Source organism: Pyxicephalus adspersus, chromosome 1 (assembly GCF_032062135.1).
Source record: "Pyxicephalus adspersus chromosome 1, UCB_Pads_2.0, whole genome shotgun sequence".
In the NCBI taxonomy this organism is placed as follows: Eukaryota; Metazoa; Chordata; class Amphibia; order Anura; family Pyxicephalidae; genus Pyxicephalus; species Pyxicephalus adspersus.
In genome coordinates, this window is record NC_092858.1 from 110,551,813 (window position 1) to 110,564,861 (window position 13,049).

Consider the following 13,049-nt stretch of genomic DNA (forward strand, 5'->3'; position numbering starts at 1 on the left):
TTCCAAACAATAAGACAAAGAAAATACATTACATACACTCATCCCAGAGGACAGCACAGCGCCCTTTTTCAAAATTGGTTCTTATGACCTGCCACACACATAGACCCTAACTTACTAACTACTGCAGGTCTAATCTCAGTCTCTGGTATTTCAGGCGCCAATCCTATAATGCTGTGCGTGCACGATTTTACTGACCCGGGTCTTGTTCTGGATCCATTAATGTCTTTAAACTGAACAACAGCAACAAGTCTCTTCAGCAAACATGAGGTCCTGCAAGACAGACAGCGCTTCGTTCCTCAGCTCCTTTCAGCCTTTCTGGAAAACAATCCTCTTTTCTCTGGACAGGATCTGCCTTGGACGGTGGTCAGCCTCACTCAGCCACAGCTCCTGAGACTCTAGGATGCGCTGACACTTGGATGCGAGCGGATTCTGTTTCACACAGTCCTTGCAAGATGTCTGCTCTCCTGCTTCCTGCTTCCTCTCTCTTTTTCAGAACAACCACACTTCCTATGAATATAAAAAAAACTGGCAACCTTTTTAGCTGTGTTAAGAAACAGCGGCATCTTGTGGCTGAAATGCAGAACGACAGTAGTCCTATATTTAATTACAAACATTGAACAGTGAGTGCTGTTTTCTCAATCTCACACAGGAATGTAAATATTATATAAATAATGCTTTTGTGAACTGACGTTCTTATCTCTTTTCACACTGAAGATATGACTTATTCAACCATTATTTACTTTTTATTCCTTTATCCAGCCATTTATGTGCTAATATGTTTAAAACCCTTGTGCTCCTGTCACAGGCTGCACATGCAGGGAAGCTTGTGACACTCTGGAGAACACTGCTCTGGATGATATAGGAAAAAAAAGTGTTTTAATATGGGGGTCTGGTAATCCATAAACAGGAGAACAGAGGCCATAAACAGCAGGGCTTAGGGAAACCAAAGTAAAAACAAAGATATTGGACAGGGCACAATCCTAAATAACCAATCCACAGATGTATACAGATTGTTCCTGCTGCAGACAGCCACCAGCTGGTAGACTGAGTAGATAAGGGTCTTATGAACCATCTAAAGAGCACAGAAGACACTAGGACATTATTAGACATGAGTGTGTGCAAGGTAGGAGGACCATTAATCCAGAAACCATATACAGGTATAAAAAAAAGACCTTCCAATGGATGATCATTAAAGTCTTTAAAATCAACAACTGTAAAAACATCAGAACAAATCTTTTATTATCATTAAGAAAAGATCCAACTTTCTCTTGAAGTCCTTTAGTAATGGATGGAGATACACTTGTATAAGCTTGCTTGATCTGTCCTGTAAGATCAGACTAATGCAAAAGAAGACTTTGCTTGCAGGTAACACGGTAATTTTTTGTCTTTTTGAAATTTTTTTTTATATATTTGTGATTCAGATAAACAAAAAATTGGTGGTTTCTTCAAGACAATAGCACCATTCTTGTAAAATGATTTGATATCAAGAAGTTCTTCATTAGATAGTTCTTTTCTCATGGTCTGTGTTTCTGCAAGAAAAAAGCAACAGGATGGACCAATGATGTAGAGTATTGATAATGGGACAGAATAACTTAAACAGCAGTTTCAGAGGCATCCACTTCAAAAAGTATGGTAGTGCTGGATCAGGATTCTTAAAAATTATAACTGAGGTAAATAAGCTCTCTGAAATGAAGCCTGTGCCTTTAGGAGTGCACTGGTAACATAGGTATTTTCTGTTAACTGAGCAGTATGAAAATTGTTCTACTTCTTTCTTGTTTAAAAGGGTGGGCGGATCAAATACTGCTAATACTTTCCAGGGATCCATGATTATCCCACCAATATAAATGGTATATTCCCAAAAGTGTTTTTAAAATTTCTCATATTCACACTTTCAGTTTTTGGAAGAGGTAATGTTGTCTTAGGCAATCCAGGGCTTTTTTAACATAGAACCATTGCGTTCAATGTTTTATTATTAGTAGTAGTAATAGCTAGTATTTATATTGAGCTGACATATTATGCAGCGCTTTTCAAAGTCATATGTCATTACCAAACAATTGTCTAGGGACAATTCTTTTTATTTTTGAGGGAAAGCTGATTAACCTAACTACATGGTTTTAGGGAAGTGGGAGGAAACCCACACAGACACACAGAGAGAACACACAAACTTCTGGCAGATAGAGTCCTGGCTGGGATTTGAACCTGGGACCCAGTGCAAAGGCAAGAGTGTTAACCAGTGAGCCAACCTTGCTGCCCCAATGTTTTGTTATCCAGGTAAACAATCACAAATATATAAAAAGCCAGTGAACCAAAGGAGGAGAATACCTGTTTCAATTATTATTTTCCACACTTAAAACATTTTGGAAATTCAACAACACACATAACAAGATAAATATAGTATGTAGCATACAGAAACAGAATAACTTAATCAAAGGTATATACCTTACACATTATACATTTACGGACTATACATGTTCATGACAACCTGCACTTAATAAACAGAATAGTCTAGTAACATGAAAAACCTCAAGAAGTAGGCATGCTTCCTGCCAAAAGTTCTGTATTACCAGACAGGTCCACCAAATGTGTAGCATTGTTCCCTTGTCCTTCCTACACCCCCAGCACAGGCCTGAGGCCTCAGGGTACCATTTGTGTAACCGATCAGGGGTAGTGTACTATTGAGTCAAGATTTCATAGGACATTTCTTTTGATTTTGTGTGTAATACAACATATATTTTGTCACTGAGGATCAGTAAATTAAATCTGAAGGTCCCTTTCCCAGGCCTTCTTGGTTCCAATGTGACCTAGAGAATGTTTTTCATTAAAAACCAAATAAAGGAAGGGAAACTGTGTTTGATGGGTTTGCCTTTTATGCATACTTTATATAAGGCCAAAGGGGGATTAAGTAAAGAACTCTCTCGTTCAATGTCTGTGATATAGTGCTTCATTTATAATTAGGTCCACGAGGAAGGGAGGTCCCCCTCAAATAAATTAGCCATCTCGCACCTGGAGATTACTCTGCCAACTGTTAGAGAATTATTATTTTTTTTTAATATTATTATTATTATTATTAATAATAATAAACTGGATTTATATAGAACCAACATCTTATGCAACAATGTACATTGATTAGGGATTGCAAATTACAGACAGATACAAACAGTGACACAGGAGGAGGAGAGGACCCTGCCCCAAAGAGCTTACAATCTAGGAGAATCTGCTACTTTTGGCAGTAACTTCACTTTCCAGTTATGCAAATTCAGGTATTTGAGATTCTTATGGTCCATAAGGACCAGGATTGGGTGAGTGGTCCCTTTCAGCATTTAACTTAGATCCTCAAAAGTGGTTTAAATTGTTAATAATTTAGGGTCACTGATATTGTAGTTTCTCTCAGCAGGGTTTAGCTTCTGTGAAAAGGGGATGGGTGCAGAGGGTCCTTAGACCCAAAGTGCTAAAAATAGAACTTCACCTACTACAATCTACCCTTGAGGTAGCTCTAAAAAGGTCCATATCTGGAGCTCATCTTGTGATGCCATTCTTTCATCTTGTAGCTCTAGTTACCATTTGCTTTATTTGTTGCTGCTGATCTGCTGACTGAGGTCACCTATAGTTCAGCTTCAGTTTTGGAATTGTCTGCATCAACTTTTATTTTTGTGTCACTTTGTCCTTGTTGTTTGTGTATTACAGGTATGGATTGTTGCTCAATTTGAACAGTTTGTGTCAGTTCTTTATTGATAAACACAGAACTTTCATCAATAATCATACTTCTGCTGACTGTAACCCTGTTTGTGTTTTGATATATAATTCTTGTATCCTTTTGAACTGTAACAGACAACTTAACCTTCTTTTGCACATGCATCACATTTTTTTTTTGAATTAGTACATAGTCTTCACTTCCAAATCAATTGATATGTCTCAAATCTGGCTTTTTGTTCCATTCTTGATATGGAGTTTTCTCTGTTGCTTTTCTTGGCAAGTGATTTTGGAAATAACAAAAAGCATGCTCCTTACACTCTCAAATTGTCTGATTCATTCTCTCTGTAACCCTGTTTTGTTCTGGGTTATAAGGTACAATGGTCTAGAACATAAATTCATGTTTTCTTAGAATAGCTTGTTTTGCACCCCCTAAATATTCAGTACCATTGCCTGTGCACAATACTCTGGGCATTCTACCAAATATATTTCAAACTTGAGCTAGATACTGTTCTAACTTGTCTGGTACTTCATCCTTATTGTGCAGCAATACCACAATGTGGTGTATCTGGAGTAATCACCAATAAAAGTAAAAAAATACATTTTCTTAGGTAATTATGGTTTACAGTAGACCACAAAGATCTGAATGATTTCAGTCAGAAGTTCTGTTGTTGCTCTGCTTAGGAAAAGGTTTTCTTGTCATTTTTCCCTAATGCAACTTGTATATGTAATTTTGCAAAAGGGGATTGTGCTCTGAGCTTCCTGATCTTTCTCTATCCACTCATCTGTGGGCTGTTCAGGTCTGGCTTCTTTTATACCTTTTCAATGTACCTTCTCTTTAGGGGCATCCTTATCTTGAATTTTCAAGACCAATACTTCTGGTTTGTTAGGTTTGCCATTGAAAGCTTTGCTGAGATATTGCTGGTGGCCATTTCTTGAATTTCCTTATCTTTATCCGTTGCTTTCTCTTGCACTTAACCCTATTTAAACCTCCCCAAGTTATCAGCCAGTAGCAGGACATGATTAAATTCAGAAAACAATCTGCTTATTTGGTGCAGCACAAACTCCAAAATCTCTTTCAGCTGTGCAGAGTCCCTGTGTCTGTGCAGGAGATGCAGAGAAAGATGGAAACTTCATGGCTAAAGAGAAGCAGGAAATACTGCTGGTTGCTAAACAGAGAATATGCGCGCGGAGTGGTAACAGGTAGGGAAAAACCTCCTCTTGGTCTTATGGTTGTGGGTTGGTTTGAGAAGTAAGGCAATCAAAATACTCCTATTGGAAGGGCTTAATTTACATAGATTGCGGAACAGTGAAACTTAGGCTGGTGAACATGCTGCTATTAAATGCTGTGAGCTCTGGGTTGAAAGGGAGAGGATTAGATGTGGGGGATTGTAAGTGGGAACAGGTGGAAGCATTTCTATGTTGTGTTAAAGACAGAGACTTCCTCATACCTTAAGTCCACACATTCCAATATAGACTCTGTAGCCTTTCCACAAAAACAATCCATATATTATTCAGGGTCATCCTCTAACAAACAGATTAAATATACAACTTGATCTGAATTTAAAGGTTTCAATATATTCCTAATATTACCAGATGCTGAATCCTGGCCATGAAAAATATACCTTGCTTCTTGAATCCTTGCACCAACCTAATTAATTAGCTCCAAACAAGATTCCCTAGAGTAAACCAGAAATTACTCCTGACAATGTAACTCATACTCCTTAGTAAAATTAGCAAAATTAGTAAGCTTACCAGTTTTAAATTTAGGTGGTCTGTGTATGGTCAGAACTTTATATCAGAAGCTGTGCATGAAGTTAAACTGGTGACTGCCTACCGTGGAGTTTGAAAGTTTGTGAACCATTTCATATTTTCCATATTTTATATGAATGTCAGGTATTTATTGAAAAAAAAGTATTAAAAAAATAATTAGGTGAAATTTTTGTATTTTTATAAAATTTGAAGGCAAGTTTAGAGTCTGGTGTTTCCATGTCATTCCATCAATGGGATGACAATCAGGTGTGAGAGAAAGGATCCAGCAAAGTCTGATTACACATGCAACACATTTGTGGATATGTACCATGGTTCAAAAAAAGGAGCTGTCTGAGGACCTCATAAAAAGAGTTGTTGATGTCAAAAAGCTGGAAAAGTTTACAAGACTACCTCTAAAGAATTTAGACTTCACCAACAAACAGTTAGACAAATTGTGTATAAATGTAAGAAATTCAAGGCCGTTGTTACTCTACCCAGAAACCATCAAAATAACTCCAACTGCAAAGCATGTAATAGTTTGTTACAAAGGAAGGGTCATTTGGAAGCAACTGAAGGCCTGTCTCACATTAGCAAATGTTGATGTTCATGAGTCCAACACAGAACCGCATGTATGGCAGGGTAGCAAGGAAAAAGACACGGGTCTTCCCCAAAAATGTTGCTAAGGATCTGTTTGCTAAAGATCCTGTGAATAAGTCAGAAGGATATTGTAAGAATATTTTGTGGACAGATTAAGCCAAAGCCAAGTTACATTTTGAAGAAAGAAAATACTGCATTCCAGCATTAGAACAACATAAACAGCAGTTAGATATGGATCAGAAACAGTGCATAAAGTTAAGCGGTCATCAGAACAGCACAAAGGCCAAAAGAACTGCAGCAGGGTCCACGAAAACCAAAGTTCTGGCAAAAAATATTGAACAGGATCTAGTCCTAAATTCCATGCCCCAAGTTATGTGCCTGTTGCAGACAGCCACCTGCTGGTGGACAGAAGAAGTTCCCAGAAGTCCGTACACAAATGTCACCCACCAGTGGGTAAAACAGATCATAGGAAAATGTCCAAAGTGTGCAGAAGACTATTTGCTGATGTCTGGTGAAAGCCCATAGCAACTCTGGAACATAACACCACCAGCAGGCATAACAAAATCATAGCATGTGTGTCAGAACAGAATTGTCTTTGTACATTGGGGTGCATGTAGTGTGTGTTAATGTGTTTTGTGTATTACCACAAAATTCTTCAACAGATAAATGCATTTCAGGCTTTCATATTTTGCAATATAAACAGAAATCTGTGATCCCTTCAGTAGAAGCAAGGGACACAGATCTCATCACATCTCTTCTGCTGACTAGTAGAAGTAGTAATGATAAAATTAGTCTACTCTTGTAATGTGTGTAGGTAATTTGAGCCAAACCAGCTGAGCAAAACCAGCCAGCTGTTTCTATTTGCCTTTTCAGTGACTATGACTGATCTCATTCTTGATAAGGTCAACTGTGCTCTGGGCCAACCATCTGGGTGCCCAAGAGGCCAAGTGATGTATCTGCTGCGTGTACTTTTTTTATAGTCAAGCATGACATTCTTTGTAAAGCCTAGGAATATCACACTAGACTTTTGCTGCTTATCTGGTAACTGTATGTGTCAGTGTTGACAACACCCTGTGTTATTATGTGTCCCATTTAAGTGAACTGTGGCATAACCCTTATTGCTGAACACTAATTTTTGTGGGGAGAAATATCATTATACTTACACTTCTTTACTTACCCATTTATTGTACACCTTGGGAATAATTTACCCCTAATCATATCCTTATGTAGTTCTCTGTGTGGACTGTGGCATAAACATTACTGCCCTCTCTCCATTGGACTCTTCATTGCTAGATGTGCTGAAAGGACAGTTTAGTATTTTATTTTCCCTTTGAAATAGTGCCTACTGTAACTTGACCATGCTCCTATTTTTCTCACTTTGTATGGAACTACTTTTAGTACCTGGCAGTGGTGTGTAAACAAATCTCTCTTTAAAGACATTGCCTTCTCATCTCAAATTAGGAACAATCTCAACCCTTGTGTTAACCTCAATGATTTCTTCTACATCCCACACATATCTTTACTTTAAAAATAGGGTACCAATCCTAAAAAACGTAGACTTCAGGGCATTTGAGATATACTGTCTCAGGCTGCTTTTTTTAAACTAGCACATAAGAGTTCTTGCAGTCCTCATGTAAGAGCTCAGCTGGACCATCTCTGGCAGATACTTCCTTTCTAAATGCCAAATCATTATTTGTCAAGAGTAGGCATAGCTTTCATGAGTATGGCAATCAATGAAATAGGTTGCTAGCAATTATGGTTTAAAACAAAATAAACTTTTGTCAATATTCTATCTGCACCTCCTATATTTTATCCATTCTAATTAGGTCGTCATATACACTTGGGCAGAAAAGACTTTTGACAGGGTGGACTGGACATTTTTGGCTCTCACTCTGGAATTCAGTGGTGTGGCCATACACTAACCTGAATTCAGTTTCTAAATTTCTCTTCCTCTGCAAAAGTCCTAGGGTTCAAGCTCAAACCTTCATTCTCATTTGTAGTCACAATGCACTTTTCATTAGACAGGTAGATGAAACCTGTTGAACAAAAAGATCTTTCCAAGGCTGCTTTTTTACCTATTCACACCCTCCAGGCTTTTTATTCCATTTTTTAAATTCATTTAATATAATATATTCTACATCCATTTAAAATATTTGTGTCTGAACTGGAAAACTAAAATAAAACACACTGTAATTTATTGATTAAAACTGATAGGGATATGTCCTTGCCTGACCTTACCATATTGCAGTCCATCCATTTAGATGTCTTGATTGCTGTTGGCATGCCCCTGTAAAGTTCTGGGCAGCTGCAGTCCATCTTTTCAGATTTTTGATTGTTGTTGATATGCGCCTGTAAATTTCGGGGTTGACTCAAGACAAGCCTAAACCCCCACTGCTCTTATGGTCTTAATCTAGTGTGAACCTATCACTTATGCCTGTCCTAAAGTATTTGGTTTAAAAATAATTATTGCAAACAGGTAGGTTGTATATTGAAGAAGGGACGTGCCAGTTCGCAGTTTTTTCTGTAATGTACACAGCTCAGTGTGCTACTGGGAATGAATTAACTCCTGTCCACATACATGGGAGTTGCATCATTCCAATCTGGCCAATCAAGATGGCCAAGAACCTGAACCAAAAAGAAGACTGGGAGTCCGAAAGGGACGGAAGAACCTTGTTTATTTTATTGGAACATGGCCTTTACCATCTGCATTAAGGTACCTACCTGCTTGCAATTTAAACCGCCTGCTTTAAATCTCAGCTGACTATTTGGTCTACTCTCAGTCTTTGTGTGTTTTTGTGGGTTGAACTATCTCTCCTTAACCTTTCTTTCTTATCCCAATACATGGTATCCCTTTATTCCCAATTGATAGGGTCTTTTCATTTTATTTACTTCATTTCTGGCCATCTATCTCAGACTTGTCAAATACCCCAAATTGTTGAAATGTGAACAACTCATTAACTTCCTTCCTCTTCCATCCTCTCGTCTTTTAACTACACCCCCTCATTCCGTACCGGGAGCAATTTGGTGCAGATTGCCTCACCTGTCACTTCCTCTCACTTTGTTTTAACTTTCTACTAAGATAAGATAGGGTAAGATAAGGCTTTCACTCTCCCATTTTTAGCCAAATAGGAGTGCGACCTATGGCCAAATAGGAGTGTGATGTATACAGTTACCCTGCAAGAACAATAACTTCTCTCCCTCTCTTTCTGGTCCTCCATTTTCAAAATATAGTCATTCTTTGGGTCATAACACACAATCTTAGGTAAGTGGTATCAGAGTTCACATGTTCTTCACTCTGTTTCTAGACTTCTCAGACTGATGTTAGTGACATGAATCCTCTCCGGGAGACCAGCTTCACATTTTATGGCAGTACCCCAAACTAGACCTCTTCTGAGATCAGGTACCTGACATCACCCAATAGTTCTCTGATTACTAAATCCAGTCTTCTTCCTACTCCACCATAACACTTTACCTCTCAAAGTTTACAAGGGATCTGTCCTGATTCACTTGGTTATAGCGTCTTGAGCTTGTTTATCCATAATTTGAAAGCAATCTTCCCCTCCAACTGTTATACTGGTTTAGGAAAATTAACAATATAAGGCATATAGAGACCTCACCATTTAACTGAAGGGTAGAAATTAAAAATTATAATACATGGATTAACTGGACAGCGTTGTACATTGCTCGTGATTTGTTTTTTGTTTTTTTATTTTCTTACAGGATGATGGCCGTATTCTTTTCCATCTTGCTGACTCTATAGAGGAAGGCACAATGCCTCCAGAACTTGTGGATGTGATCAAGAAGCTCTGGAAGGACGAGGGTGTACAGGCCTGCTTTGAAAGAGCAGCTGAATATCAGCTCAATGATTCTGCTGCATAGTAAGTTGTACATGAAGTTGTACATGTACATGAAGAAGAGGAAATAGGATTGTTTTGGGTTTACAAAGTTTGTTAAAGACACGTTCCTTAAAGTAGTAGAGAGACTATATATATGGAAAATAAGTACAAACATCAAATAGCATAGGGTATAGATTATTAAAATGACTGCAATGGCAAACTATGATATAAATGGACAGAAGAATAGTTACAATAGCAACAACATGAAGAACATTATGACTTAGAAAAGGTGGTGGTGTCTATCTGTCTGTATGTGAGAGGTGATCTGAAAGTGAATGTGAAAGAAGAAATTGTTGATGGAGCAAGTGGTGAGGTTGAGACAATATGGGTGGAGTTCAATATGGGGATTCATAATACACAGTTATTTATTGGAGTCTGCTATAGGAATAAAGGAAGGAAGAAAGAGAGTATCAACTACTAGCACAGATAGAAAAGGCTTCAAAATCTGGTTATGTTTTAATAATGGGAGATTTTAATTACCCTGACATTGAGTGGAGTAATGGCTCTAAAGTTACAGCAAAAGGGAGGAAATTTATGAATTTAATACAAGAAAATTTTTATGGTACAGTTTTTAGAAGCCTCAACTAGAAATGATACTCTGCTGGATCTAGTTCTTTCTAATAATGCAGAGCTTATAACCAATGTGCAAATAAAAGAGAATCTAGGTAGCAGTGACCATAATATGATTTCATTTAATGTAAGCTGTAAACTAAACAGGTAGGCAAAAACAGGAAAGATAAAAACATTCAATTTTAAGAGAGCAAATTTTCCATTATTAAGGGCAGCTCTCTGTGACTTGGATTGAGAGAGAATATGACCCTCAAAGAACACAGAACAAAATGTCTGTCCACAAAAACACACTGCAAAATGCATTGTCCCTGCCTTAAATGAGCCACTATGGCTCAAAATTGAAATGACTGAGAAACAGCTGAGCAAAATTAAGGTTGAGAAAGCACCAGGACCTGATGGATTACATCCATGTGTCCTCAAAGAGCTTAGCTCAGTTATTTCAAACCCTTTATTTCTTATTTTTAGAGACTCTTTATCACTATCTTGGTACGAATGGATTGGCGTAAGGCCAATGTGGTTCCTATCTTCAAAAAGGGAGCAAAGTCATTACCAAGTAACTACAGACAGTTAAGTTTAACGTCCATAGCTGGAAAAGTCCTAGAGAGTTTGATAAAAAAACACATAGAGGAGTTTCTGCTAGAAAATAATATAATAAGTGATAGTCCGCATTGATTCAAGAAAGAACTAAGCTGTCAAACAGATTTACTCTCTTTTTATGAGGAAGTAAGTAAACAGTGGAGTAGCAGTTGACATAGTGTACATTGACTTTGCAAAAACATTTGACACAGTCCCCCATCAACGGTTAATATATAAGTTAGGGTCAATAGGCTTAGAAAAGCCAATCTGTAAATGGATAGAGAACAGGCTTAAAGACCACATCCAGAGAGTCGTGCTTAATGATTCATACTTTAAATGGTCTAAGGTTATTAGTCGTGTACCCCAGGGTTCAGTGTTGGGACCTTTACTGTTTAACATCTTTATAAATGATATAGAGTTTGGGATTTAAAGTAACATTTCTGTGTTTGCAGGTGACATCAAGCTATGTAAGGAATTAAATCTATACAGGATGTTTATTATCTACAAGCAGACCTGGATGCATTGTTTGATTAGGCAACCAAGTGGCGAATGATATTGAACATTGAGAAATGTTCTTGGGGGCTAACAACATGCACGTTTCATACTGTCTAGGGGGAATACATTTTGGGGAGTCAGGAAAAGAAAAGGATCAAGGGGTTCTGGTAGATCATAGACTTAATAATAGCATGCAATACCGAGCTGCAATATCTAGGGCTAGTAGAGTACTTTCTTGTGTTAAAAGAAGAATAGATTGCAGAGATCGAGACATTATCCTGCCCCTGTAAAAAGCATTGGTCAGACCTCATCTGGAACATGCAGTCCAGTTTTGGGCACCAGTTCACAAAAAATATATTGTGGAATTGGAGAGAGTGCAGAGAAGGGCAACTAAACTAATACAAGGAATGGAGAGAGAAAAGAGTCTCATATGATCACCCTTTATAAGTATATAAACGGTCCATATAGAGAACTCTCTTCCCAACTATTCACTTTAAGATCGAAACTACTAAGGAAGTAGTTTCAGCAAGTTCTTTAGATTGCTTTAAGAAAAAGCTGGATGCAGAATAGACAGGTGATTATCCTTCTGCAAAAAAAAAAATATTTGTCTGTTTGCAATCCTTCCAAAAATCAGAAAAAATTACTCCTGTGTGCATGTGTGGTGGTTGCATAATTTTAGCCTGACCAATCAAGATGGTCATAAATCCGGAAACCAAAAAAGACCAGATGGATATAACAGCACCCGCAACTCGTTAGCAAGGAAAATTAATATCCGAAAAAAAAAGATCTGCTTCAACCATGACTGCTAACATACATTAAACATGCCACAATCTTTAAATGGTCAGGGCCTTTTTTTGGCACACATGTTAAAGTGCAAATTTTAGACCTCCAAAAAAACACATTTTCTTTTACAGCAGAAACAAAATGGTAGATGTTGCACATATTTATTATAGTATTTATCACATGCAACTATCAGTTAAAATACACTCAAATTAATTTTAGTTCACAAAAACACAATATTATCCCTTTACTTGCTAAACTATTAAAAATGTGCTCATGTTGATACCAAACATGTCCTTTTTTTTTGGATGTATAAACTTCTCTTATTTTTTTTTTTTTTTCACTCGTCTACAGGACATTACATTCTGTGTTCTGCAGATTTAATGGCCAAATCATCCACCTTCTTGAGATGTACCATGTAGTCTAAAGAGGGCAATTTGGTACTCTGCCACTCCCCGTGTAATTTTTTAGTTTTTGTTTACTGTGCTTACCAAAGACTGTACCTCTAATCTTCTAATCTTGACCTATATATTATCCACATGCCTGCACCACCAACTTAGTGATATGTCCCAGAAAGAGTTTAGGCTCCCTTTCAATCTTTCTCTATAAACAGGTCAGGTACACATCCAAATTTATGTCTGCAGCAATTCTTGATATATTTAAAAAAATTAAAATACCTCTTTTTTTAACTGA

At 37.5% G+C, this 13,049-nt stretch overlaps 1 protein-coding gene across 1 annotated transcript in view; it reads left to right on the forward strand.

The window, feature by feature from the left end:
* The window catches only part of GNAT2 (G protein subunit alpha transducin 2), an 80,369-nt gene that overhangs the window by 52,019 nt on the left and 15,301 nt on the right, over nt 1-13,049 (forward strand). The window contains exon 4 of the mRNA XM_072423592.1: nt 9,760-9,917. Coding sequence (XP_072279693.1) covers nt 9,760-9,917 — 158 coding nt within the window. The remainder of the gene's footprint in view (nt 1-9,759; nt 9,918-13,049) is intronic.